The following is a 26,204-nucleotide window of genomic DNA, read 5'->3' on the forward strand; positions in this document are numbered from 1 at the left end:
GACATTTGTATTGGACTAACTGATTACTGTTTCACATCTTAAAAACGCAGTGGTTAGCAACGCTGTTGAGGGCGTATGGACTCGGTCGGCCGTAGGTCAGTGAGCAGCACTGTTAATTCCTCTAGTCTGGAACAGATTGTAGACGCAGTTATCATTTCAGTCTAATAGGCTCGCGATTTTCCTTCGTACCATTTTTCAACTGAAGGCCTTTCACTGAAAAGTGGGTGTCTCCTCACTACTGGTGTTCAGACAGCGGCGAGTGCAGAAGTGTGTCCTCGATGGCAGGGTGGAAGGACGGCTCGGTGCAGGAGAAGTATCGACTGGTTGTGGTTGGAGGTGGTGGTGTCGGAAAGTCAGCCCTAACTATACAATTTATCCAGGTTAGTAAAAAGTCGGCCGTTTCTCCAGCCACTTTGCACGGAATGTTTGGGAATCTGGACGGAGGCTGGCTGAGGTGTTGCGAATGGGGATCCCACAAGTGTATGCTGGGGTTTAGTTCATTTTCTTCTCGCAAAAGTGGGCTACATTCGCCGAGGCCTGTTTAGCACAGAACATATTATGTAAAAACACTTGAAATTGTGTTGGATACAATTTTTACTTTAAGCATATTTGTCAGTACAATGAATAACGCCAATTGGCAATGTAATCTCGCTGGAAAGTAACTGTGGAATAAATAGTCTCACAATTGTGATTTAGGCTGAACTCTGATTTAAAACTGTATAACCGAAGTATTATAACATTCGGCTACCTGTACAATCTGTACAACCGAAATAAAAAAATACTTATTTGCAAAGTTGAGTTGTCAACATCTCTCTTGTTTTGGAGCTATATTTGGGTGGATTGTCCTGCCCGTTGCGGCGTTGCATACATCAGTCTATGTTGGCTACAATATAACACGTCGTTCAGCATTTCTGGGCCTGCTGTACTTGAAAACATAAATCTGAAACAAAAGCCCTATGTAAACTCACATTGAACGTATTTTCAATCATACCCATTAGGTGCAGTATTGACAAATCTCTTGCCTACCATTTTTATTCATGTAGACAATGTTCATTATCAGACAACGAATATGCCTACTGAATAGCCTAATAACGGTTTAGCCAACAGACTTAACTAACATTCATTTGGATCCAAAAAATCTATGTGAATAAGACTAGGATATAAAGAAATTCCTACACATCCATAACTGTAAGCATATTCATTACAGAGAATATCCCTGCATGCCTTTCTCTAACGTTGATATCATGTGTGAATCTTGATCAATCCATTTTGTTGCTCAAACAGTTGCAGAGCAATGACAGCTGCTGCTAAAGACAGTTGTTGTTCAAGCGAGTGGCCCAAGCAGCTATTGCCCAGCCACAGTTGTCCTTTATAGTCTTGTCAATGGCATTCCAACACACAGTGTGTTGTCCATAGGTACCCCCACTTTTAACTCTTTCCCCTTTCACTATCAAAACCTTTCTATTCACAGTTAGTTTCTTGATGTGGCTGCTCATAAAAGTGTAACTGAGAATTAGTGGACAAGCGTTGGAATCGTCTTCAGGAGTCTGTAATGCCAGGTCCTAATTCCAGGAGACTAGACTGGGGGCGGGCAGCTGCATGTCTAAAGTGACTGAGACAATAGTGGGGCAGTCGGCAGCATGTGCTGCTTGGGGATTTTGTTGTGATCTGAAGGTCTAATAAGCTTTCAGAAAGCTCATTAAATGTATACCGTGGATATTGGTCAGATCAGATTACTGTACCACGGTTCAACCATGCTGACCCTATTCTTCTTTGGAATGGAACAGTAGGCTAAGTATTGTATAAACACTTCAAAGTCCTTTAGTATTTTTAGCAAATACTTGCGTTTTGGTCCAAACAAAGAAATATGCACTGTTGACCTATTCCAGTAGGGATAGGAAACAGTAAACCACAGTACAAGTGCCTTGTTACAGTGTAATGAGACAGTAATGTGATCAATTACCATGTGATATGAAACTAATAATACTGATAGGACAGTAACACCAAGATAATAATAGACAGATTATTACATTTTGTTTGAGCAACAAGATTGTTGTTTGTTAACAAGATGAGTAGAATATAGGGTAGGTAGGAGAAGACTGTCTGCAGCTCAGCGATCAGCAGTTCACAGATATTTTCTGGATGATTGCTTTGTCATGGCAACGGTGCCTCTGGAGCCTTTAGTTGAAACTTGCAGGTCAGTCCGCACTCACTAAAGAACATTCATTTGGGAAATAAGACCATTTTTTTGTATGCACTTAGCATTTCAGAATGTGTCCAATCCAGTCTTGATCAACACTCTTTATTCCTCTTTATAATAACCATACCACAACTGTGTTCATTGTGAATAGCGGTATAACACAATAATGTGCAACCATATCTTTTAGATGAGCATCAACCTCTTATTTGTCCCTTGACATGCAAAGGAATTCCCAATATATACAGTATGTTAAATCTGTGAGAAATGAGCGCAGGATAAACGGCCTATATGCTCTGCATGCATAGTCTATAGCAGGGTTCCCCAACTGGTGGCCCGCTTGTTGGACATAAAGTACTGTAAAAACACCAGGAAATCAGCTCTAAGTCATTTTAATTTGGGAAATATTTTTCAAGTATTCTCACACATAATAGAGAGATCTATGTGATTGTATACAAATGTAAGCAAGGCTTGAAATATATATTTATTTTGGTCAAATCTAGTTGGTGTGTTGACTGCTTTCCTTTTCTTATTTATTTTGTATATGTCTGTGGATGTAAAGAAAAATGAATTTGGTAATGTGTAGAATGTTGACATCATGGAAAGCGCCTACATCCTATTAGAGTTTTCTAGAAGCCGGCTGCCAGGGGAAAAGCCTCGCAGCTGGCTGTTGAGTCCAGACTTTCCCATCCAGATCTGTGGAGGGTCAGTTGGGGTGGGGGACAGAGTGTTGTCTGAGTCATGTTGGGTTAATGACCATGGAACAGCCGGAATCAGCGCCTTTGGAAAAGGAAGTCCCTCCACTCCTGTTCGTTTTCTATGGACCACTTAGATTTGAAAAAGAAAACATGTGAATGTGATTGTGTGTGGTAGTGTGCAGTGCACTTGATGGAATTGGATAAGATTTACAGGTGGGAAAAAAACCTGACACCCTTTTAACAGTAAAGGGATTACAGAGATGCATCCGAATCTATAGAGAAATGTAAAGCCTCTCTCCTATTAAGCATACTGTCTTGGCCCAATTTGAGTGGGATGAACAACAACAAAAACTTTCTTGGCTCAGTAACCATGTTTCCATCGACACTTTGTATGTGAGTAAAGTCATACCTTATTTTAAAAAATCACGACAGCTGTGATGGAAACAGGAAGTTTCGGTACAATTTTATAGATGTCGACAGATCAATAGTTCGTTCGACTTGGTGGGATCTTTTTGTGTCGGCAAAATGAATAATGTGAGAAATTGAGGTGAAAACACCTTTATGCGCAAATATGCAGTTTTAGGCTACAGATGAAATAAGTTATGAACTTCACAAGGTGGTGAAAGTGCACAATGATCTTGATGCTCCTTTCCAATAAATCTCAAGGGTCTTATTCTGGTGATCGATGCTTGACTGCCATTTTGACAAATACAAACATTCTTGCTCTTATCCATAATAATCTCATCATATAGACTAGCCTCCCTGCACAGTCTACCCACACTGTGAGCTATTGGATAGAGCGCACATGTCAAGACCAGAGTAGACACATTTTGTATTTAATGCAAGAGTTTTTTTGTGACAAAACTATAGGTAGAGTTGAAAATGTGATGGAAACATTGAAGTTCAGATTTCTATTCAGCACATGAAAACTTAAGCGTGCACTACGTCGTCACACACTGATTCTTATCTCAAACAAGTCCATTTGGTGGAAACACCACTGTATTTTAGAATATTCTCATGAAAATCTGTCGCCAATTGGATGGAAACCTAGTTACTGAAACCGTTGTAGTGTATACTAGACTAGTCACACAATGGCTGAAGTGAGGGTCCTTTTACAGTGCAGGGAGGATGATGTCACTCTACAATAACAGAATGACAGGGCAGGCAGGTCATCGCCACTGGGAGTAGTTGAAGTAAGAACACAGCCAAGCCAAGCCAATGAGTAGAATGGCAGAAAGGTGACATAACATTGAGTCATCTGACAAAAGTTTTGGAACACAGAGTGTTATTCAACAGATGGAAAACATGACTCAATGTGGGGTGGTGGGGTTCAAGCCATTTGATCCCATATCTAATGTCTCTCATTTGTTTGACCGATGGTATGAACAACATTTCTGCTATGGTTCCTTTGTGGAAGTTATCATTAGCAACCATGGCACCTGTGGGAGTGAAATGCTATCTTCTCGCCAGACTGGATGACAGAGTAGTAAAGCATGGTGATGCAGGAACACACAGCTGCTAAAATTAGCCCTTATCACTGACTCTCTTTCATTTCTGCTGGAGTTGACTTCACGCTGTGTGATTCAGTGGGAGAGCACAGTATCCAGCCTGATAGAGTCATGAAGGATTAGATACAGACCAGTATGATCAGAGGTTAAAGACACCTAAACAGTGAGTACTTAAGTGCTCTCTTTCTTTTTTGCTCTCTCTAGCCCCTCTCTCTCTGTCTCATTCTGAGCATGGTTTTGATTACTGAGATGAGGTCATTTAGGAGAAATGCTGCTGCTCTGGGTTCTAATTGAATAAATACAGATTAAGCATGTGGGCGTTCTTTCCTGGGCATTTGCAGGCAAGGTGTGTGTGTGTGTGTGTGTGATGGGGGTTGGGGGATTGTTTCATGCACATTTCTCTGAAATAGACGCAGCGGGCTAAGTAAAGTGTTTGCAGCAGTGGTGATGGGGGTGTGCATTCCCACACACCCAGGACAAGGTGGCTGAGTACCAGGTAGTGGGGAAACTGCCATGACCAGCACACTTTAAACCTATTTTTGGACATAGTCAGTGTTGTAGCATTCTATCTAGCTTGGTGATACATCACATACCATATACCACTGATACGTTTTGGTTTGAGCTGGTTTTTAATTTCCTTTGAGGAAGTTGGTAACCCCACACATTTAGCTGTGTGTGGGTGTTTGGTAGTGCTGCCAAGGTGGGTGATGAGGGAACATTGTTGGTTTTGTTCTCCAGGAGGGTCACCTGTTGATTTCTCACAGAGCTGGCTCATTGACTGAGCGTTCCTGTGAAGTGAACCAGTCTGCGCTCATAGCAGGGAAGTCATTTTCACAGCACTTCATTCTGAGCTACTTAAACAACAACTCTCCTGTTTACATTGCAAAAAAAGTCTCATAGAAGTCATTTTCCAATTCCATATGGGTGTTGTCAGAGGGAGAGAAAATTCATACATTTCCCTCTAACCTAAATGTTATAATTTGATGAACATGTTATAATGACCATACACATTCCTATGAATGTAGTTGTGTGATAGTTTTGAGTGCATGATGCAGCACAATGTTTGTGCAACATTGTAATCATGTTTAGTTCTTAAAGGCTTAGACTCAAGGGTTAAGAGATAATGTTGAAATTATTTTGGTTTTCAATGACACAAGTCTGTGCTGGTATCTTACCCTAAAGCAGGGGTTCCCAATTAGATTCAGCCGTGGGCCTATTGTTTTCTTGAGTGGAGGGTTGGGGGGCCGGAACATCATTATAAATAATTTAAAATCACTTTGAGCTGATTTCCTGGTGATTTTATTGGTGATCAGGTTTATTATAGATGTATCATTAGACTGGGTGGAGTCAGGTTTCTCTATCTTTGTTTTCTGTCCAAACATCTAACATTTGTACCTCAATAGGCAAAACATGGTTACATAGTAGAGGTCGACCAATTATGATTTTTTTTCAAGGCCGATACCGAAACTGATTATTGGAGGACCAAAAAAGCTGATGCCGATTTAAATCGGCCGATTGTATTTTTTTAAACATTTATTTGTAATAATGACAATTAAAACAATACTGAATGAACACTTATTTTAACCTAACATCAATAAAATCAATTTAGCCTCAAATAAAGAATGAAACATGTTCAATTTGGTTTAAATAATGCCAAAACAAAGTGTTGGAGTAGAAAGTAAAAGTGCAATATGTGCTATGTAAGAAAGCTAACGTTTAAGTTCCTTGCTCAGAACATGAGAACATATGAAAGCTGGTGGTTCCTTTTTAAAATGAGTCTTCAATATTCCCAGGTAAGAAGTTTTAAGTTGTAGTTATTATAGGACTATTTCCCTCTATACCATTTTGTATTTCATTAACCTTTGTTCTTACAGGCACTTTAGTATTGCCAGTGTAACAGTATAGCTTCCGTCCCTCTCCTCACTCCTCACTGGGCTCGAACCAGGAACACAACGACAACAGCCAACCTCGAAGCAGCGTTACCCATGCAGAGCAAGGGAAACAACCACTCCAAGGCTCAGAGTGAGTGACGTTTGAAACGCTATTAACGCGTGCTAACTAGCTAGCCATATCACTTCGGTTACACCAGCCTCATCTCGGGAGTTGATAGGCTTGAAGTCATAAGCAGCGCAATGCTTGACGCACAACGCAGAGCTGCTGGCAAAACACACGAAAGTGCTGTTTGAATGAATGTTTATGGGCCTGCTTCTGCCTACCTCCGCTCAGTCAGATACTTGTATGTTTATATGCTCAGTCAGATTATATGCAACGCAGGACACGCTAGATAATATCTAGTAATATCATCAACCATGTGTAGTTAACTAGTGATTATGATTGATTGATTGTTTTTTATAAGATGAGTTTAATGCTAGCTAGCAACTTACCTTGGCTTACTGCATTCGCGTAACAGGCAGTCTCCTTGTGGAGTGCAAGGAGAGAGAGGCATGTCGTTAATGCCTTGGACTAGTTAACTGTAAGGTTGCAAAATTGGATCCCCCGAGCTGACAATGTGGAAATCTGTCTTCTGCCCCTGAACGAGGCAGTTAACCCACCATTCCTAGGCCGTCATTGAAAATAAGAATGTGTTCTTAACTGACTTGCCTAGTTAAATAAAGATTACATAAAGGTGTAATATATATATATATATATATCAATAAAATCACGATTTCCGATTGTTATGAAAACTTGAAATCGGCCCTAATTAATCGGCCGTTCCGATTAACCTCTAATACATAGAACTGCTGATCATAACATAGTACATTTCAATAAGATCAGATCAATGATAAACTCACTGTCCGTGGTCCCTGTGGTAAAGAATAAGGCAGGAGATCAACTCTGACTGCTCTTTTAAAAAGTTTATGGAGGACCACTTCCTTGTTGCCTGGGTAACAGACCAGAACCTGGCATAGTGCCAATTCTCACTCCCTGGGCAGGGGTGTCGACTAGCACGGACTTTGCTGATAACTACTTTATTGAGGAAAAATGTACTTGCCATGACTGTGATATGTGGTTGTCTCGTCTAGCTCACCCAAAAAGCACCAACATAATGTATTTCGACCCTAAAAGCACCAAAAGGGGTAATTTTTTACACAATTGGAAATTATGGAAAAATTACACTTTCTGTCAAACAGTAACACTTCTTATTTTATTAACCTTTTCTAACAAAATGGTTTAAATGCCCCAAAATAAGCATATATTTTAACACATTTCTTTCCATTCAAAGTGTTGTGTTTCTGTGAAACGTTGTTGGGAACAGACAACAGCACAAAGGGCAATAATTAATTTAATTTGACCTTTATTTAACTAGGCAAGTCAGTTAAGAACAAATTCTTATTTTCAATGACGGCCTAGGAACAGTGGGTTAACTGCCTTGTTCAGGAGCAGAACGACAGATTTTTACCTTGTCAGCTTAGGGATTCGATCTTGCAACCTTTCAGTTACAAGTCCAACACTCTAACCACTAGGCTATCTGCTGCCCCGAAGGTAGAAGAAGGTAGATACAACAATACATCACACAAAGCAGCCACAACTGTCAGTAAGAGTGTCCATGATTGAGTCCTTGAACGAAGATGTTGAGATAACTGTCCAGTTTGAGTGTTTTGTTACAGCTCTTTCCAGTCGCTAGCTGCAGCGAACTGAAAAGACGAGTGACCCAGGGATGTGTGTGCTTTGGGGACCTTGACAGAATGTGACTGGTAATCTGACATACCGGTATGAACTAAAATAGCCACCGAGATGGGAGTTATAGGCGATATGGTCACCGGTGTCATCAGACTTTTAGGTCTAACTTTGGAACGCTCTGGGCTATAAACACATTTCCAATTGCATCTGAAAGATCACTCTCAACTTGGTATAGAGACATTGACTGGAATCTAAATGAAATTAAATGTTTATTTATTCATTTTACTGGCTGCCACACCCCCCCAGGGACCACATCTGCGGTGGCCTCATATCTACAGTGCATTCGGAAAGTATTCAGACCCCTTGACTTTTTCCACATTTTGTTACGTTACAGCCTTATTCTAAAATTGATTTAATAATTTTTTTCCCTCATCAATCTATACCCCATAATGACAAAGTGAAAACTGTTTTTTAGAAATACCTTATTTACATAAGTATTCAGACCCTTTGCTATGAGACTTGAAATTGAACTCCAGTGCATCCTGTTTCCATTGATCATCCTTGAGATGTTTCTGCAACATGATTTGAGTCCACCTGTGGTAAATTCAATTGATTGGACATGATTTGCAATGGCACACACCTGTCTATATAAGGTCCCACAGTTGACAGTATATGTCAGAGCAAAATCCAAGCCATGACAATGAACGAATTGTCCGTAGAGCTCCGAGACAAAATTGTGTCGGCATAGATCTGGTGCAGGGCACCAAAACATTTCTGCAGCGTTGAAGGTCCCCAAGAACACAGTGGCCTCCATAATTCTTAAATGGAAGAAGTTTGGAACCACCAAGAATCTTCTAGAGCTGGCCGCCTGGCCAAACTGAGCAATAGGGGGAGAAAGGCTCCGACAGAACTCCAGAGTTCCTCTGTGGAGATGGTTGTCCTTCTGGAAGGTTCTCCCATCTCTGCAGCACTCCACCAATCAGGCCTTTATGGTAAAGTGGCAAGACGGAAGCCACTCCTCAGTAAAAGGCACATGACAGCCTGCTTGGAGTTTGCCAAAAGATACCTAAAGTACCCTCAGAACATGAGAAACACGATTCTTTGGTAAAACGAAGATTGAAATCTTTGGCCTGAATGCCAAGTGTCACATCTGGAGGAAACCTGGCAACCTCTCTGGTGAAGCATGGTGGTGGCAGCATCATTTGGGGATGTTTTTCAGCAGCAGGGACTGGGAGACTAGACAGGATCGAAGGAGAGATGTACAGAACAAAGTACAGTGAGATCCTTGATGAAAACCTGTTCCAGAGCGCTCAGACAGGGGCAAATGTTCACCTTCCAACACGACAACGCCCCTAAGCACACAGCCAAGACAATTCAGGAGTGTCTTTGGGACAAGTCTCTGAATGTCCTTGAGTGACCCAGACAGAGCCCGGACTTGAACCCGATCTAACATCTCTGGAGAGACCTGAAAATAGCTGTGCAGCGACGCCCCCCATCCAACCTGACAGAGCTGAAGAGGATCTGCAGAAAGAATGGGAGAAATTCCCCAAATACAGGTGTGCCAAGCTTGTAGAGTCATACCTAACAAGACTTGAGTGTAAGGCAGTGTAAGCACTGCCCAATGTGCTTCAACAAAGTACTGTGTAAAGGGTCTGAATATTTATGTAAATGTGACATTTCAGTTTTGTTATTTTATACATTTGCAAAAATAAACTGTTATTGCTTTGTCATAATGGTGCATTGTGTGTATATTGATGAGAAAAAATAGGATTTAATACAATTTAGAATAAGGCTGTAACGTAACAAAATGTGGAAAAAGTCAAGGAGTCTGAATACTTTCCAAATGCACTGTATATCTTTTCAGGGTATATACATCTACACCTGTGCCAAAATTGGTGCTTTTATCACAAATGTTACTATTGAGTCCACATTTTCAGCTTAGGCACGCACCACTAGTATACAAAATAGATTACATTTTTGACCCCTGTTGGTGATTTTAGGGTTAAGATTAATGCATTAATTTTAAGTCTGTAAGTCTGCTAAATGACAAAAATGATAAATAATAATGGGACTGGGATTTGAATGGACAGGACAGGACAACCCCGCCCATCTGCATGCAGTGGGTAGGAGAGATCTTCTCGGGTTTAGACCAGAACAGACCCGAGGACAATCATACCCTAACAGGTCCGGGTCTAGACCAGACCCGATTGGAACCGAGTGACGGAAACATATGCCAAATTGCTCTTCTGGTTAACAAATACGTCTTTAAATTTTGGCTAGGCCTTCTATAAGTTAAGAAATTCACCTTTATTAGCGTAAAACAAATATGCTATAGCCTATGCAAAGCAGTGGTCTGGTGGTCTCTTGTCTATCAGCTGTAGTTACATAGACCTGAGACCCACTGACAATCAAACAGGACCCACCCGAGGGCAACATTTGAACTTTGGACCTGGTCGGGTCTCGGGATTCAGGTTGGGATGGACCCGTGACCCGTGAATGCCTCTAGTGGGTGGTGTGGTCCACGTTCACTGAGGGCAGGCCTTTCCATTGGCTCCTAGTGAATAAACTGCATTACAGAAGGCTTCCACTGAAGGCAAGTCTTCTCATCACCACTATTATCAGTGTCTAATTGACCCTGAGTCTTAGACAGACAGAGACTAGAGACTGGGGGAGTCGGTGACACTGATCCCCCCCCCCCCATGTGGAAGTGCTACCACCAATCAGAGAGCTTACTACTGTGTTATTCCTGTATATTTGCTGGATATTAATGTTGATAATGTATGGTCAGGTGGAATGTTCCTCCCTGTTGAGTTTCCCTATACTTGAGTGCCACAGCAAAGGGTTTTTGTTGTTGCTCTAACATGTTCATTACATGGTCATTATTCATAGAGGAGATGATAGACAGGTGTTGAGGGAAACAAGTGATGGTTAGAGAAAAGCAGTGGGTATGTGTTTACCCCTCCCCCTCTATTCACCACAGGGCTTCCTCTCTCTCTCTCTCTCTGTCTCTCTCTCTCTCCCCTTTGGTCTCACATCAGGGCATGTATTTACTTACTCCTGTGGCTTTTCAAAGGTCCTGCCTCTACTTTAGGTATCCTGTTTACCTGAATCAACTGCTTGTAGAAACCATGTCTGGCAGGGCATGAGCTGACACACACACACACACACACACACACACACACACACACACACGAAAACGAGACTGGGGTGACAGTTAGTCAAAAAGATTCTACCTCTCACCTTGCAGAGGATAAGAGTTGTTGTTTCCACTAAGCCAGTGAATTTCTTCGGGTAGAATTCAGATTCTATTTCTATCCCTTTTTCATGCAGTCACAGTAAAACTGTGAACTATTTCCAGTTCATCTGTGGGTTTAGCATACAGTGACTGTGATTCTCTATGTTCTCCGGGACAGCAGGGGAGAGGATCCAGAGAGAGCATGTGTTTCTGTTCAGATAATCACTTCCCACCATGAACAGGAACAGATTAGAATACGGCTGCCTGGCCTGGGGCTGTGTAAATGTTCATGGTCTGCACGGACACAGGGAACATATGCCTCCCATCTCCAAGCTCACACAAATGACATCTGCTGGAGGATCTGTCACTTATGCTTACCAGCCTCCTCTCATTTGGCCCGATCCATAGAGTCACATTGAAACAGGGAATATCAAAGAGTGACAAGAGGAAAAGTAATGTGTGTCACATCATCTTTAACACAATCTGCTTGTGTGAACTTTGGTCTGTAACTGTAACTTTCTCACATATTGAGCTTTGACTTGGTTGACTGTTCACATAAGATATGGAGGCATGGGCCCCTCTCAGACCTCTATCATCTATGACAGCCCTGTTCTTGTAGTCCCGCATGTACGGCAAGACAACCTGACCAATTGAGCTAATTAAACAGTTCAGTGCCTAAATTCAACACACCTAGTTTTCAAATACATGTTGTCCTCCAGGACCAGGGTTGTCTACCCCTGATCTATACTGAACACAAATATCAACGCAGCATGTAGAGTGTTGGTCCTATGTTTCATGAGCTGAAATAAAAGATCCCAGAAATGTTCCATACACACAAAAAGCTTATTTCTCTCAATTTTGGTGCACAAATTTGTTTACATCCCTGTTAGAGAGCATTTCTCCCTTGGAAAGATAATCCATCCACTTGCCAGGTGTGGTAAATCAAGTAGCTGATTTAAACAGCACGATCATTACACAGATTCACCTTGTGCTGATGACAATAAAAGGCCACTCTAAAATGTACAGTGCCACAGATGCTACAATGCCACAGATGTCTCAAGTTTTGAGGGAGCGTGCAATTGGCATGCTGACTGCAGGAATGTCCATCAAACCTGATGCCAGAGAATTGAATGTTAATTTCTTTACCATAAGCTGCATAATGCATAATAATTTTAGAGAATTTGTCAGTACATCCAAAGGGCCTCACAACCACAGACCACATGTAACCACTTCAGCCCAGGACCTACAAATCCGGCTTCTTCACCTGCTGGATCGTCTGACACCAGCCACCCGGACATTGGATGAAACTGAGAAGTATTTCTGTCAGTAATAAAGCCCTTTAATGGTGAAAAACTCATTCTGATTGGCTGGGCCTGGCTCCCCAGTGGGTGGGCCTAAGCCCTCCCAGGCCCACCCATGGCTGCACCCCTGCCCAGTCATGTGAAATCCATAGATTAGGTCCTAATGAATTGATTTCAATTGACTGATTTCCTTATATGAACTGTAATTGTTGCATGTTGCGTTTTTATATTTTTGTCCAGTATATGACATGGTGAGGCTGTGGGTGTATGTGACACAGCACTTCCCCAGACAGGAATTGGTTTAAAAGGATGTCTCAGCAGCAACCCCTCCTGGGACATTAGCTATCTAGAGCAGGTATTCCCAAACTGGGGTATGCGCAATAGCGTCGGGGCTACGCCAAATAAAATGTGATTCACATTTTTAAACAGTCCATTTATATTTATAGCCGAACATAGCGGCTGCTCATGCCTATATCTGTACTGATGGCGCAAAAGCCATGACAGGGAGACCTAGTGGAGTGGTAACGCGCGTGCAAGCAGTTGTTCCCTACACCACTTGGGTACACTGCAGCATCCACCGAGAGGCTTTTGCTGCCAAGGAAATGCCTGACAGCTTGAAAGACGTTTTGGACAGTACAGTGAAAATGGTTACCTTTGTTAAAGTAAGGCCCCTGAACTCTCGTGTATTTTCTACACTCTGCAATGCTATGGGCAGCGATCATGTAACGATTTTACAACATACAGAAGTGCGCTGGTTATCAAGGGGCAAAGTATTGACACGTTTTTTAAAATTGGTGAGACGATCTTCAAGTTTTCTTTACTGACTAAAATTTTCACTTGTCTGACCGCTTGCATGGTGACTGGTTTCTCACACGACTCGCCTATCTGGGTGATGATTTTTCTCACCTGAATGATCTGAATCTAGGATCACAGGGACTCTCCACAACTATATTCAATGTGCAGGATAAAATTGAGGCTATGATTAAGAAGTTGGAGCTCTTCTCTGTCTGCATTAACAAGGACCACACAGGTCTTTCCATCATTGTTTGATTTTCTTTGTGGGCAAATTAACTCAAGCTTACGAACAATGTCAAATGTGATATAGCGAAGCACCTAAGTGAATTGGGTGTGCAATTATGCAGGTAACTTTCCCGAAACAGATGACACAAACAACTGGATTCGTTATCCCTTTCATGCCCTGCCTCCAGTCCACTTACCGATATCTGAACAAGAGAGCCTCATCGAAATTGCAACAAGCGGTTCTGTGAAAATTTAATTTAATCAGGAGCCGCTGCCAGATTTCTGGATTGGGCTGCGCTCAGAGTATCCTGCCTTGGCAAATCGCACTGTTAAGACACTGATGTCCTATGCAAACTTGTACCTATGTGAGAGTGGATTCTCGGCCCTCACTAGCATGAACTAAATACAGGCGCAGACTGTGTGTGGAAAATGATTTAAGACTGAGACTCTCTCTAATACAACCCAACATTGCAGAGTTCTGTGTATCCTTTCAAGCACAGCCTTCTCATTAACCTGTGGTGAGTTATTCACAATTTTTGATGAATAAATAAGTTTTTATATGTAAGATGGTTAAATAAAGAGCAAAATTATTGATTGTTATTTTTTGTGCCCTGGTCCTGTAAGAGCTCTTTGTTACTTCCCACGAGCTGGGTTGTGACAAAAACTCATTCTTATGTTTAATATATGTATCGTGTGTGTGGCAGGCTTACAATGATGGCAAAAAACAACATTTGAGAGTCCGCTGACCCTGGTGCTAGAGGAGGTCACAGCTGCAGGAATGTTTGAAGGGGTACGGGACTATAAAAGTTTGGGAACCACTGATCTACTGATCCTCCTTCAGCCACCTTTCCTTTCAGTTCTATGCTGCCAATTACTGGAAAGAACTGCAAAAATCCTGAAGCTGGAGACCCATATCTCCCTCACTAGCCTTAAGCACCAGCTGACAGAGCAGCTCACAGATCACTGCACCTGCACATAGCCCATCTGTAAATAACATATCCAACTACCTCATCCCCATACTGTATTTATTTATTCATTTATCTTGCTCCTTTGCACCCCAGTATCTCTACTTGCACATTCATCTTCTGCACATCTATCACTCCAGTGTTTAATTGGTATATTGTAATTACTTTGTCACCGTGGCCTGTTTATTGCCTTACCTCCCTTCTCTTACCTCATTTCCCGGGGGCCGGAGTTGTCACACTTTTCCCTAGCAAACACAGCTGATTTAAACTAATTGCGTTGTAATCTGGAGATGATGATTAGTTGATTATTGGAACTGGGTGTGTTAACTGGGGTTGGGGCAAAAGTGTGACATCAATCAGGCCTACGAGGACTGGAGTTGCCCATCCCTGGTCTAGACTCTATGGTATGACGTGGATGCCTGTCAGTCGGCCTTGAGACTCCAAGAGCCCTTGGCTTCTGCCTGATCCAGAGAGAGGCAATTGGTCTCACCCCCCCTCTCTTGATCTGTTAGAACATAAAATATGTGTCTGTCTGTATCCCTATATGTCTCTGCCTTTTATTTACTCTCAACAAAAATTTGTGTCAGATCTGCCAGGCTGTTTGGTTTGCTATACTGCAGCTATTGCAGCCCATTTGTTTAGTCATAGTTATATGATATATTGACGTGTTTAATTTGCGCTCAGTGGGGATGCCCTGAGTGGGTTGGTTTTGAGAAACATTAGATTAGACATGGCTTTTGTTTTCTTCTCAAATCTGTCCGTAGAGGCCATAGTTGTCCATATTAGCCACAGGCTATTGTTGCCATAACATTTGACTATCATCTTGCAAAAATCATGATCTGATCTGCCTAAAATGCCTTGTGTCAACAGTACCACAGCATTCCAGTCAGTCTGGTCCCTGATCTCACCACAGCACGTTATACTGGTTCTGTTTGTTTGATTTGGATAGATCTGATCTGGGTCCCAAATGGCACCCTATTCATGACTGACTGTGTTTCTGAGTGTCTGAGACAACTGTGGCCTGGAGACATCGTGTAACGGATGGCTCCAACAACAAACAGCAGTGGCAGTTAGCAGTGGCAGTTAAAGGAGAAGAACCCACAGCTTCTATTATCCCTCCTGTTTGTTTTGATTTCATTTTCTCTCCCCAACCTCTGAGTACAGCAGTCTCTCTGGGACAATGTCACTGTGGATTAGGCATAATGACTGTTTCAGGAATTCACTGGATCAAGCTCTCTTTGTTGTTTAAAAAATAAAAGATGCTAGAGCCTTGATGTAGGGTTGTTCAGTTTGGTCCCCCAGTATATGAGTAACGGTTTGCATTACGGAAAGATACAATCCCAAACGGGCATTAAAAAGGCACAGCCATCGTCAAAACAATAATTGCATCGGTCCCTATCCGAACAAATGTAGACAAGGCTAATCATGATAATCACTGATCACAATAGGAGGAATTCCTAGCATTCCTTCTGATGTTTGCTTGCTTTATGTGTGCAGTTGAGAACTAATGTAATGTATGCTGCAGTGTCAGAGGCAATACTGCAGAGCATGCTGAAACATACTCCCTCCAGCCCAACACTGCAATTTGACTAAAAATCTAAACCTGTGTTTACTCATCATTCCTCACTCCCGACTCGTGTGCAGTCTGTTAATTGAATTATTAATAGTTTGCTTATCACATCGAGTTAGGCTTGTCAAATGCACCTCCTGTCTGAATCACAGATCATCTCAGGCTGTTGGTCCCTGCTGGCTGCCTGTCACCCAGGTGAGAGATACTGACAGAGAGAAGAGAAGTGTGGGTACTTGGGAAGCTGCACGTGTTGTCTTTGATAATCTCCTTCTCTATTCATTCCACTGCTGAGGCCTGTTTCACTGTGACCGTATCATTCCTCACATCGAAGATTCATATAACAACAAGATATCTATGGCGAAATGCCATGCTGTGAAGCTCATGCCCCCATATCTCTCAACCCCATGCAGCCAATCTGACTAAAAGGCTTTTATACTAGGCACAGAGGATACTCCTTAGTCAATTTGTTTTGGTATTGTTTCGCAGAATCCATGCGCCATTTGTCCCTCATTATCATGTGTCTATAGAAGTCATTTTTCACTGTGGGTATTGTAGAGAGAGTGCCATGTCACTCCCGTATCACTGTTATTTCCCATCTAGACATTGTACAGGGAGGGATTTCACTGTGCCTCTTTACAGTCCGTTTCCCATGTGGGTGTAATAAAATCAATGTCTGTGTAGAGCTAGAGAAGTGAGGAGCTTCACAGCATGGCATTTTCCCATAGTCATCTTGTTGTTATATGAATCTCCGATCTGACTAGTCTCTCAAAGCACTTCATGATGACGGAAGTGAGTGCTACGCGGCGGTGGTCGTTTAGCTCAGTTACCTTAGCTGTCTTGGGAACAGGAACAATGGTGGCCCTCTTGAAGCATGTGGGAACAGCAGACTGGGATAAGGATTGATTGAATAATATGTCCGTAAACACACCAGCCAGCTGGTCTGCGCATGCTCTGAGGACGCGGCTGGGGATGCCGTCTGGGCCTGCAGCCTTGCGAGGGTTAACACGTTTAATTGTTTTGCTCACGTCGGCTGCTGTGAAGGAGAGCCCGCAGGTTTTGGTAGCGGGCCGTGTCAGTGGCACTGTATTGTCCTCAAAGCGAGCAAAGAAGTTGTTTAGTCTGTCTGGGAGCAAGACATCCTGGTCCGCGAAGGGGCTGGTTTTCTTTTTGTAATCCGTGATTGAGCCGTTGAATTGCTACTCTACTTTGTCTCTATACCGATGCTTGATGCTTAGCTTGTTTGATTGCCTTGCGGAGGGAATAGCTACACTGTTTGTATTCGGTCATGTTTCCGGTCACCTTGCCCTGGTTAAAAACAGTGGTTCTTGCTTTCAGTTTTGCGCAAATTCTGCCATTTAATCCACGGTTTCTGGTTTGGGAATGTTTTAATTGTTGCTGTGGGTATGACATCACCGATGCACTTGCTACTAAACTCGTTCACCGAATCAGCGTATTCATCAATGTTGTTGTTTGACTCAATGTGGAACATATCCCATATCCACGTGATCGAAACAATCTTGAAGCGTGGAATCAGATTGGTCGGACCAGCGTTGAACAGACCTGAGCGCGAGAGTTTCCTGTTTTAGTCTCTGTCTATAGGCTGGGAGCAACAAAATTGAGTCGTGGTCAGCTTTTCTGAAAGGAGGGCGGGGGAGGGCCTTATATGCGTCGCGGAAGTTAGAATAACAATGATCCAGGGTTTTACCAGCCCTGGTAGCAATCGATATGCTGATAGAATTTAGGGAGTCTTGTTTTCAGATTAGCCTTGTTAAAATCCCCAGCTACAATGAATGCAGCCTCAGGATATGTGGTTTCCAGAGTCAAATAAAGTTTGTTCAGGGCCATCGATGTGTCTGCTTGGGGCTGTGTCTGCTTGTGGCTGTGATTATAATTGAAGAGAATTATCTTGGTAGATAATGCGGTCGACATTTGATTGTGAGGAATTCTAAGACAGTTGAACAGAAGGACTTGAGTTCCTGTATGTTGTTATGATCACATCACGTCTCGTTAATCACAAGGCCCCTCTTCTTGTTTCTGTCGGCGCGATGCTTGAAGAAACCAGCTGGCTGTACCGACTACGATAGCGTGTCTCAAGTGAGCCATGTTTCCGTGAAGCAAAGAACTTTACAGTCACTTATGTCTCTCTGGAATGCTACCCTTGCTCGGATTTCATCAACCTTGTTGTCAAGAGACTGGCCATTGGTGAGTAGTATGCTCGGAGCGGTGCGCGATGTGCCCGTCTCCGGAGCCTGACCAGAAGACCGCTTCGTCTGCCCCTTTTACGGCATCGTTGTTTTGGTTCGCCAGCTGGAATCCGATCCATTGTCCTAGGTGGTGGGCAAAACACAGGATCCGCTTCGGGAAAGTTGTATTCCTGGTCGTAATGATGGTGAGTTGACGTTACCGCTTATATTCAGTAGTTCCTCCCGACTGTATGTATTAAATCCTAAGATTACCTGGGGTACCAATGTAAGAAATAACAAAAATAAAATAAAACATAAAAAAAAAAAAATACTGCATAGTTTCCTAGGAACGCAAAGCGAGGCGGCCATATCTGTCGGCGCCGGAAGTAAATGAGAACCTCAGGAGGCTGAAGAAATTCGGCTTGTCACCAAAAGCACTCACAAACTTTTACAGATGCACAATCGAGAGCATCCTGTCGGGCTGTATCACCCCCTGGTACGGCAACTGCTCCACCCACAACCGTAAGGCTCTCCAGAGGGTAGTGAGGTCTGCACAACGCATCACCGGGGGCAAACTACCTGCCCTCCAGGACACCTACACCACCCGATGTCACAGGAAGCCCATAAAGATCATCAAGGACACAACCACCCGAGCCACTGCCTGTTCAGCTTCTATCTCAAGGCCATCAGACTGTTAAACAGCCACCACTAACATTGAGTGGCTGCTGCCAACATACTGACTCAACTCCAGCCACTTTAATATTGGAAAAATAGATGTAAAACATGTATAACTAGCCACTTTAAACAATGCCACTTAATATAATGTTTACATACCCCACATTACTCATCTCATATGTATATACTGTACTCGATACCATCTACTACATCTTGCCTATGCCGTTCTCTACCATCACTCATTCATATATCTTTATGTACATATTCTTCATCCCTTTACACTTGTGTGTATAAGGTAGTTGTTGTGAATTGTTAGGTTAGATTACTCGGTGATTTTTACTGCATTGTCGGAACTAGAAGCACAAGCATTTCGCTACACTCGCATTAACATCTGCTAACCATGTGTATGTGACAAATAAAATTTGATTTGCTGCTAGCTGACCAAACCAAAGGCTTGTCTGTTAAAACGTGTCTGTCCACTCCTGGGACTAAAACCCCTGAGTCTGTTCCTAGGGGGATGGGGACGGACAGGCAGACTAATGGTGTGTCACTGAGAGCCTGGTTCTCGGACGTCCCATCACTGGCTGCCCTACCCTGGGGCCTTGGCTAGGCTTAGGCAGGTTCTGGGCTGGCTGACAGTTGGCACTGTCTGGGCAGGCTGCTGGCTGTCTGCAGACAGCTGAGGCTGAGCTGAGACTGACTCATTACTGCTGGGCACCTGCTGTCCAACAGGGGGAGAGAAGGGAGGGGAAGGGAAGGGAAGGGAGGGGAAGGGAAGGGGGAAGGGGAGAGAGGGGAGGGGGAGAGAGAAGGGGGAGAGAGGGAAGGGGAAGGGAGAAGGGGGAGAGAGGGAAGGGGAAGGGAGAAGGGGGAAGGGAGAAGGGAGAAGGGAGAAGGGAAGGGGGAAGAGAAGGGAAGGGAAGGGAAGGGAAGGATCAACCCCTCTCAACAGGTGAGGAGTGCAGCATGAATGACTCCCCATCTGTGCTGATGACAGTGGGTGAGCAGGCATGTGGCCTCATTATACCCTTAACAACTGGTCCTATCTTGTGGTTTAGGTTAATGGTTAAGGTTCCAGATGGGATATAGATAGCTGATCTGTAATCAGTTTTCAAGGGGTAGGTAGAAAGAAATGGCAGTGGGGACTAGTGGGAGGCTCAGCTGCTGTTCTGTGGCTGCTAAGAGAGACAGGGTCACTGGTTGTGGCTCCTAATATGTACTCGGCACCAGTTTGTCTCAATAAACACAAATTAACGAGAATGTTTAGTTGGCACAAGCAAGCTCACACCAAGTCAACAGCCGTCTAACAAGTGTGTTTCATAAATGTTTGGTATGTATAACTGCAACATGTTCCTTTATCCTCCCCTCAACCTGATTCCAGATGCAATTTAAAGTGGCCGAGTAAGACAGTCTTAGCTGTCTTACTACAACAAACAGCCCAATCAAGCTAATTGTTTCTGGATTTAAACATGACTAAAAGGGACTTGAGGGCCTCACTTCTTTGTTTGATTTAGCTCAAGCCATATCCACTTCCCTCAACGGGAACGGTTTGTGGAAGTGAAATATATCACCTATATTTATCATGTTGTTACGTAAGGGCTTATGAGGCCGGTGGGCGGCTGGGCTAGGTCTATGTGGGGGAGGCCTGCCTGTCTGTCTGCCCTGGGCCTTGGGGCTGGGAGCAGGAGAGTGACGTCCATTAGCTCTTATTTATGAGGAACTGCCTGCTGAGGTAATAACATTTCCACTGTCTGTGTTGTGTGACTGGTGGCCTAAAACGGTAATGGTGCTGCGTTTCCCACACGCTGCCAAGGAGAAGCCTTATTCCTCCTGACATATCACCCTCTGCAAAGCTTACCATCTGGAGAAACACCACTAATGCAAATACATGGAGCGCTACTACAGCAGATGGAGGGAGATGAATCTGTAACAGGAGCTGTACTGTGAAGTAGGATACATGTCATACCTGATATTACTACTAGTAAATGAAAGTGGAATAAGAACAACGTGGGTGGTTGGGTGCTAGGTGGAGGACACAGGGCGGTGTGTGTTTGAGCTGGGGTGGTCAGGAGAGGCCCTGTCCTGGGTCCCAGTCATGGTTTTTACTCACGACATGGCTGACTGGCCATAACTGACCCCTGACTCTCTGTGCATCTCTTCTACAGCAACCCGTAAGCTCATAGACTGTCCTACTTCCTGTAGTAGGAAAACAACCCTCTGTCCTATCAGATGCAGCTTTATGAGGGCTTATCAGTATTATGTACCCATCTCAAATCTCTGTACCCATCTCTCACTCATAATAAACAAGCCTAGTCAGAGGGGTTGGGTTTAATGCGGAAGACACATTTCAGTTGAAGGCATTCAGTTGTATCCCCCTTTCCTTTCCCTAGTGTCCTCATCCCATACCAGACCTGTGTCAGAACTGTGGCACAGGTTGTTCATTGAGACAACAATAACACATCATGGCCATCTCTCGCTGAGTCGCTCTTACTGTGGGAACTTTAGAGCCAGCTATCACCACACTCTTTTCTGTTAGTGCTTTGTTTCAGCCACCACATACAGTGAGCTCTAAAAAGATTGGGACAGTGACAATGTGTTGTTGCTTTGGCTCTGTACTCCAGAACTGTGGATTTGAAATGATACATGTTAAAGTGCAGACTGTCCACTGTAATTTGAGGGTATTTTCATCCATATCAGGTTAACCGCTAAGAAATTACAGCACTTTTTATAAAAGTATTGGGACAAATCCACTTGTGTATTAAAGTAGTCAAGTTGAGTATTTGGTCCCATATTCCTAGCACGTAATGATTACATCAAGCTTATGACTCTACAAACATGTTGGATGCATTTCCTGTTTGTTTTGGTTGTGTTTCAGATTATTATAATTATAATAATGGTAAATAATGTATTGTGTCACGTTAGTTTCATTGTATAAGAAGAATAGAATATGTTTCTAAACACTATTACATTCATGTGGATGCCACCATGATTATAGATAGTCCTGAATGAATCTGAATAATTATGAGTGAGAAAGTTAGACTCACAAATATCAATTTGTTTTTTCTGCCCCTCATAACAAACTACCGAAGGCCACAGAGAAGGCTACATCAACACCACCACAATGGTTAGGCTTAAGGCTAGCTTAATGGGGGGAAGGGGACATTGGTAACATCACATGACCTGCTGGAACAGAAACTAGGCTCGTTCACACAGCTTTTTACTGCACACTGCTCGAATAACTCTGTGGCTTTCTACTGTATCTAAAATGGTGCCTTGTGATGAGAAAACATGACCAGAAACTGGGGTTAAGAAAGAGATGAGGTAGTGGTGTGGTCTGGTCCCAGTGAACATGTTAAGTTGGCTGTGGATTCTGAATGCTTTGAGCTCTGGTGGCCAGACGGGGAAGAAAGGCCTTTTACTGGCTCCTCTTTGATGGCGCCCTTTGAGTGGGTTCAAAAGCAGTGAAAGTCCAGCACACAGTGATATTTAGCCTGCCGATTGAAGTTATAATGCCATGGAGGGCAGAGGAGCGCCTGGTTGGCTCAGCGGACTTGATCAACATTTCCCTCCCTGCTTTAGACTCAGCAGGAACACTCTCCTTGTTGCTATGCTCTTTATGGTGTACAGTACCAGGACCACATAGGACTTTCAGACCAAGGCCAGAACATATGATTTTATTACCCATGTAGTTTCATGCCATAAAGCTACTCTGTCTCGTGTTTGAGGTGAAACGTTGCTACTGCTGTGGCGTGTGTTTGTGCGTGTCTGTGTTCTTTTCCGTTTGGTGGAAAGTCATGACTCCTGTTCCAGAGAGCCCCCAGGCAACCTGACCTAGTCTTGACACAGAGGAGGCCATTCAGCCTCTCAGACTCTAAATGATGCTAATCTAAGATGATTCTCTAATTGATGGTAACCTCGCTATTATCCAGTCCAGAGCTGTTTGTGGGGTGAGACCAGAGCAGAGGCCTCAGTAGACTGACAGAGGGCTGCTGTGTAATTGTATATGTACACAGTATGAGACCTGAGCACAGGGGTGAAGAAGGCTCTAACTATGGAGAGCCAGTTAGCTAGTCGTTCCCCTGGAACTGGCTCCAGTGCAGTGAGAACATCTATTTGGGAGCTAAATAGATGTTGGTATCTGAGGTGGGGGGCTCCTCTGCTGGGGTGGGGCCTGGGCGTGGGCTGCTGAATGAGAGGCCCTGGCAGAGGCAGGGGCCAGGGGATCTGTTCTAATCTGGCCATTGGGAGGATGACAGGCTGGGGGCGTTGTGGACAATTCATTTCATTCGCTTCATTTGTTCAGAATCATTCTGGAACTTTCCTCTCTTTGCTCAGTTGGGTTAGATATGAGTTTTGAGATATGATAAAACAACAGGTAATGCTGGATATTGGCACTAGTTTCTGCTCACTGAGACCAAGGAAGAATTCAATCAGATGAAATAATTCCAGATGCTAAAGCCCTAGCCACCACCTCAAATGTGGTGAGATGTGATGTGGTGATTATTTATGAGGAATAGTAGAAGCGTTTTCAGTACACCTAAAACATTTCAACTTTATGTTTTTTTATTGAAGCAGTGTAATAACATTTACAGTAGATAGAGGCTTCCTGCAGCCTGAGGGGTGAGGTCCCTGGCGCCCTTTTAAGGCGGTGGACCCATTGTGTGCTGCTGTGCTCTCCCTCTTCATGTGTATTAGTTATTGAATATTTGACCTTTCTGGTTTGCATGAGCTCATGGGACAAGTGGGTTTTTCCCCAGGAAGTGGAGGTCTTTCACTTTCTCTCTCGTGCTCACTCTCCCTCTCTCCGTCTCTTTCTCTCACTTACTCACACACACAACAAATTGTTCTTGGCTGGAACTCTCCAGTGGGATGAAGTCACACATGAAGGTGAGGAGAGGGATGGAGTAGAGCAGACGGTAATATTGGACAAGCAGAACTCCTACGCTCCCATCTGCTTCATGTTAACCCTTAATGGTGGCTATTTGTGCTGGGTGATGTCTGATTACTGACGGCTACCGGAGGCCATTCGGCCCCTGGACAGTCCCCCAGGTTCAGCAGAGGTTAACCCTGTAGGACAAGGGAGGGCAGGGGAACAGGAAGGGGATGGCTAAGGGAGTGGTGTAAGTCTACAGCTGCCTGACTGACACAAATGAAACTCAATGTTCACAGGTGTTTATTTACTCTGAGCAGTTCCACAAGTGAGGCAGTTTTAGAGGACGGCTCGGTGTAAAAACTCTGGTGGGGACAGAGATAAGATGAACTCAGATGGACTATATTCTGAAAAGTACACCATGTGCTTTGCACACACAACCTTATCAATGGACTTTGACCCTAAAGAGACAACAAAGCTGGATGTTTGTGGGCCCATTTTTTTGAATGGCCAACTGTGGCTAGTGGCTCTCATCCTAGTGAACTCTCAACATGACTGTACCTAACACCCCTAATGGAAGCAGTGACCAGTACGATAGTGTAGACTACCCCTATAACAGCCAGTATAATGGGCCAGTCTAGTTCGCCATTCACATCCATGATAAGCTGGGGAATGAAGGAGAATCTAGGGAAAGCCTGACTATGCAAATCCCTGGAACAGCTCTACTTCAAGGGTGGAGTTCTGTTGCTGCACTTCTAGAAACAAATGAGAGGGCTTAAGCAGGTCTGGAGTTAAAGCGCCAGGCCTCACTGGGATCTGCTTTGAGCAGGCACTGGTTCAACTCTCCCATAAATCAATGCACATGAAAAGGCAGTTCAGTTCATCACCTGTATTTGTATGCAGTCATCAAGTCCTGCATACTTCCAAAACATGTACGATTAGCAGTTATTTGTGTTATGGCTGACTGCTGTTGTGCAGGTACTGTAAATGAAGGTAAAGTTGTGGTGGTGGCTGGTCCATACATCTTTATCAAGGGTTGGCAGGCAGGACTGGGGGGTTGACCAAGTACCACCCTGTCAGTGGTTATTTCTAGAGTCTACTCTAGGTGGTCTGGCCTGAGTTTAATGGTATTGTTAATTGAAATGGCTGCACTTGGACCTGGAACCCTACTATCTCCCCTACCCCTTACTGGACCTCTCCTCCACAGTGTCCTGGTCCTACCCTACCCCTACTACCCTGTCTCCCCCACCGCTTACTGGACCTCTCCTCCACAGTGTCCTGGTCCTACCCGACCCCTACTACCCTGTCCCTCCTACCCCTTACTGGACCTCTCCTCCACAGTGTCCTAGTCCTACCCTACCCCTACTACCCCATCTTCCCTACCCCTTACTGGACCTCTCCTCCACAGTGTCCTGGTCCTACCCTACCCCTACTACCCTGTCTCCCCTACCGCTTACTGGATCTCTCCTCCACAGTGTCCTGGTCCTACCCTACCCCTACTACCTCGTCTCCCCTACCCCTTACTGGAGCTCTCCTCCACAGTGTCCTGGTCCTACCCCTACTACCCCGTCTCCCCTATCCCTTACTGGACTTCTCCTCCACAGTGTCCTGGTCCAACCCTACTACCCCGTCTCCCCTACCCCTTACTGGACCTTTCCTCCACTGTGTCCTGGTCCTACGCCTACTACCCCATCTCCCCTACCTCTTACTGGACCTCTCCTCCACAGTGTCCTGGTCCTACCCTACCCCTACTACCCCGTCTCCCCTACCCCTTCCTGGACCTCTCCTCCACAGTGTCCTGGTCCTACCCTACCCCTACTACCCTGTCTCCCCTACCCCTTACTGGGCCTCTCCTCCACAGAGTCCTGGTCCTACCCTTCCTTGGGCCCAGCCATAGTGTGTGTCCCTCTAACGCTGTGTCAGTGCGACCAGGTGCTGGAATTGGCCAGAATTGGCTGAGAGGGGAGCTGTATTGGGATTGGGGGATATTATAAAGTTGCAGATATTTGCATCATTTTTCTAAGTTTTCTTACCATTTAATCTACATTTTCTCATTAGAGAAGCTCAAGCTCTTGATTTGGAAGTCAAGGTCTCTGAATCTTCATAGGGCATTATGGGCACGTATGGAAGGCAATTAACTCTGCCGTTTCCTCTTAGCCTGCTGTGGTCCCACTTATTATGATCCAGTAGGCAGGCATACCATTTTCCTCAAAAATGTGTGTTTTTGTTAATTAATCGCCTAGAGTATTTTGGAGAGAAATCTCTGGCCTCCCTCCATCCACAGAACTGGTTGGTGAATCCATGGCTGAGCTCTGTTCTGGCTGTTTATCTTATGCTGGATCAGCTATAATGGTAATCTAC

General features: G+C 44.0%; 1 protein-coding gene across 1 annotated transcript in view; it reads left to right on the plus strand.

Moving 5' to 3' along the window:
• The first annotated feature begins 4 nt into the window (after positions 1-4).
• The window catches only part of rras2 (RAS related 2), a 46,677-nt gene continuing 20,477 nt past the window's right edge, over positions 5-26,204 (plus strand). The window contains exon 1 of the mRNA XM_035756868.2: positions 5-380. Coding sequence (XP_035612761.1) covers positions 279-380 — 102 coding nt within the window. The 5' untranslated portion in view covers positions 5-278. The remainder of the gene's footprint in view (positions 381-26,204) is intronic.

Source organism: Oncorhynchus keta, chromosome 14 (assembly GCF_023373465.1).
Source record: "Oncorhynchus keta strain PuntledgeMale-10-30-2019 chromosome 14, Oket_V2, whole genome shotgun sequence".
Taxonomy (NCBI): domain Eukaryota; kingdom Metazoa; phylum Chordata; class Actinopteri; order Salmoniformes; family Salmonidae; genus Oncorhynchus; species Oncorhynchus keta.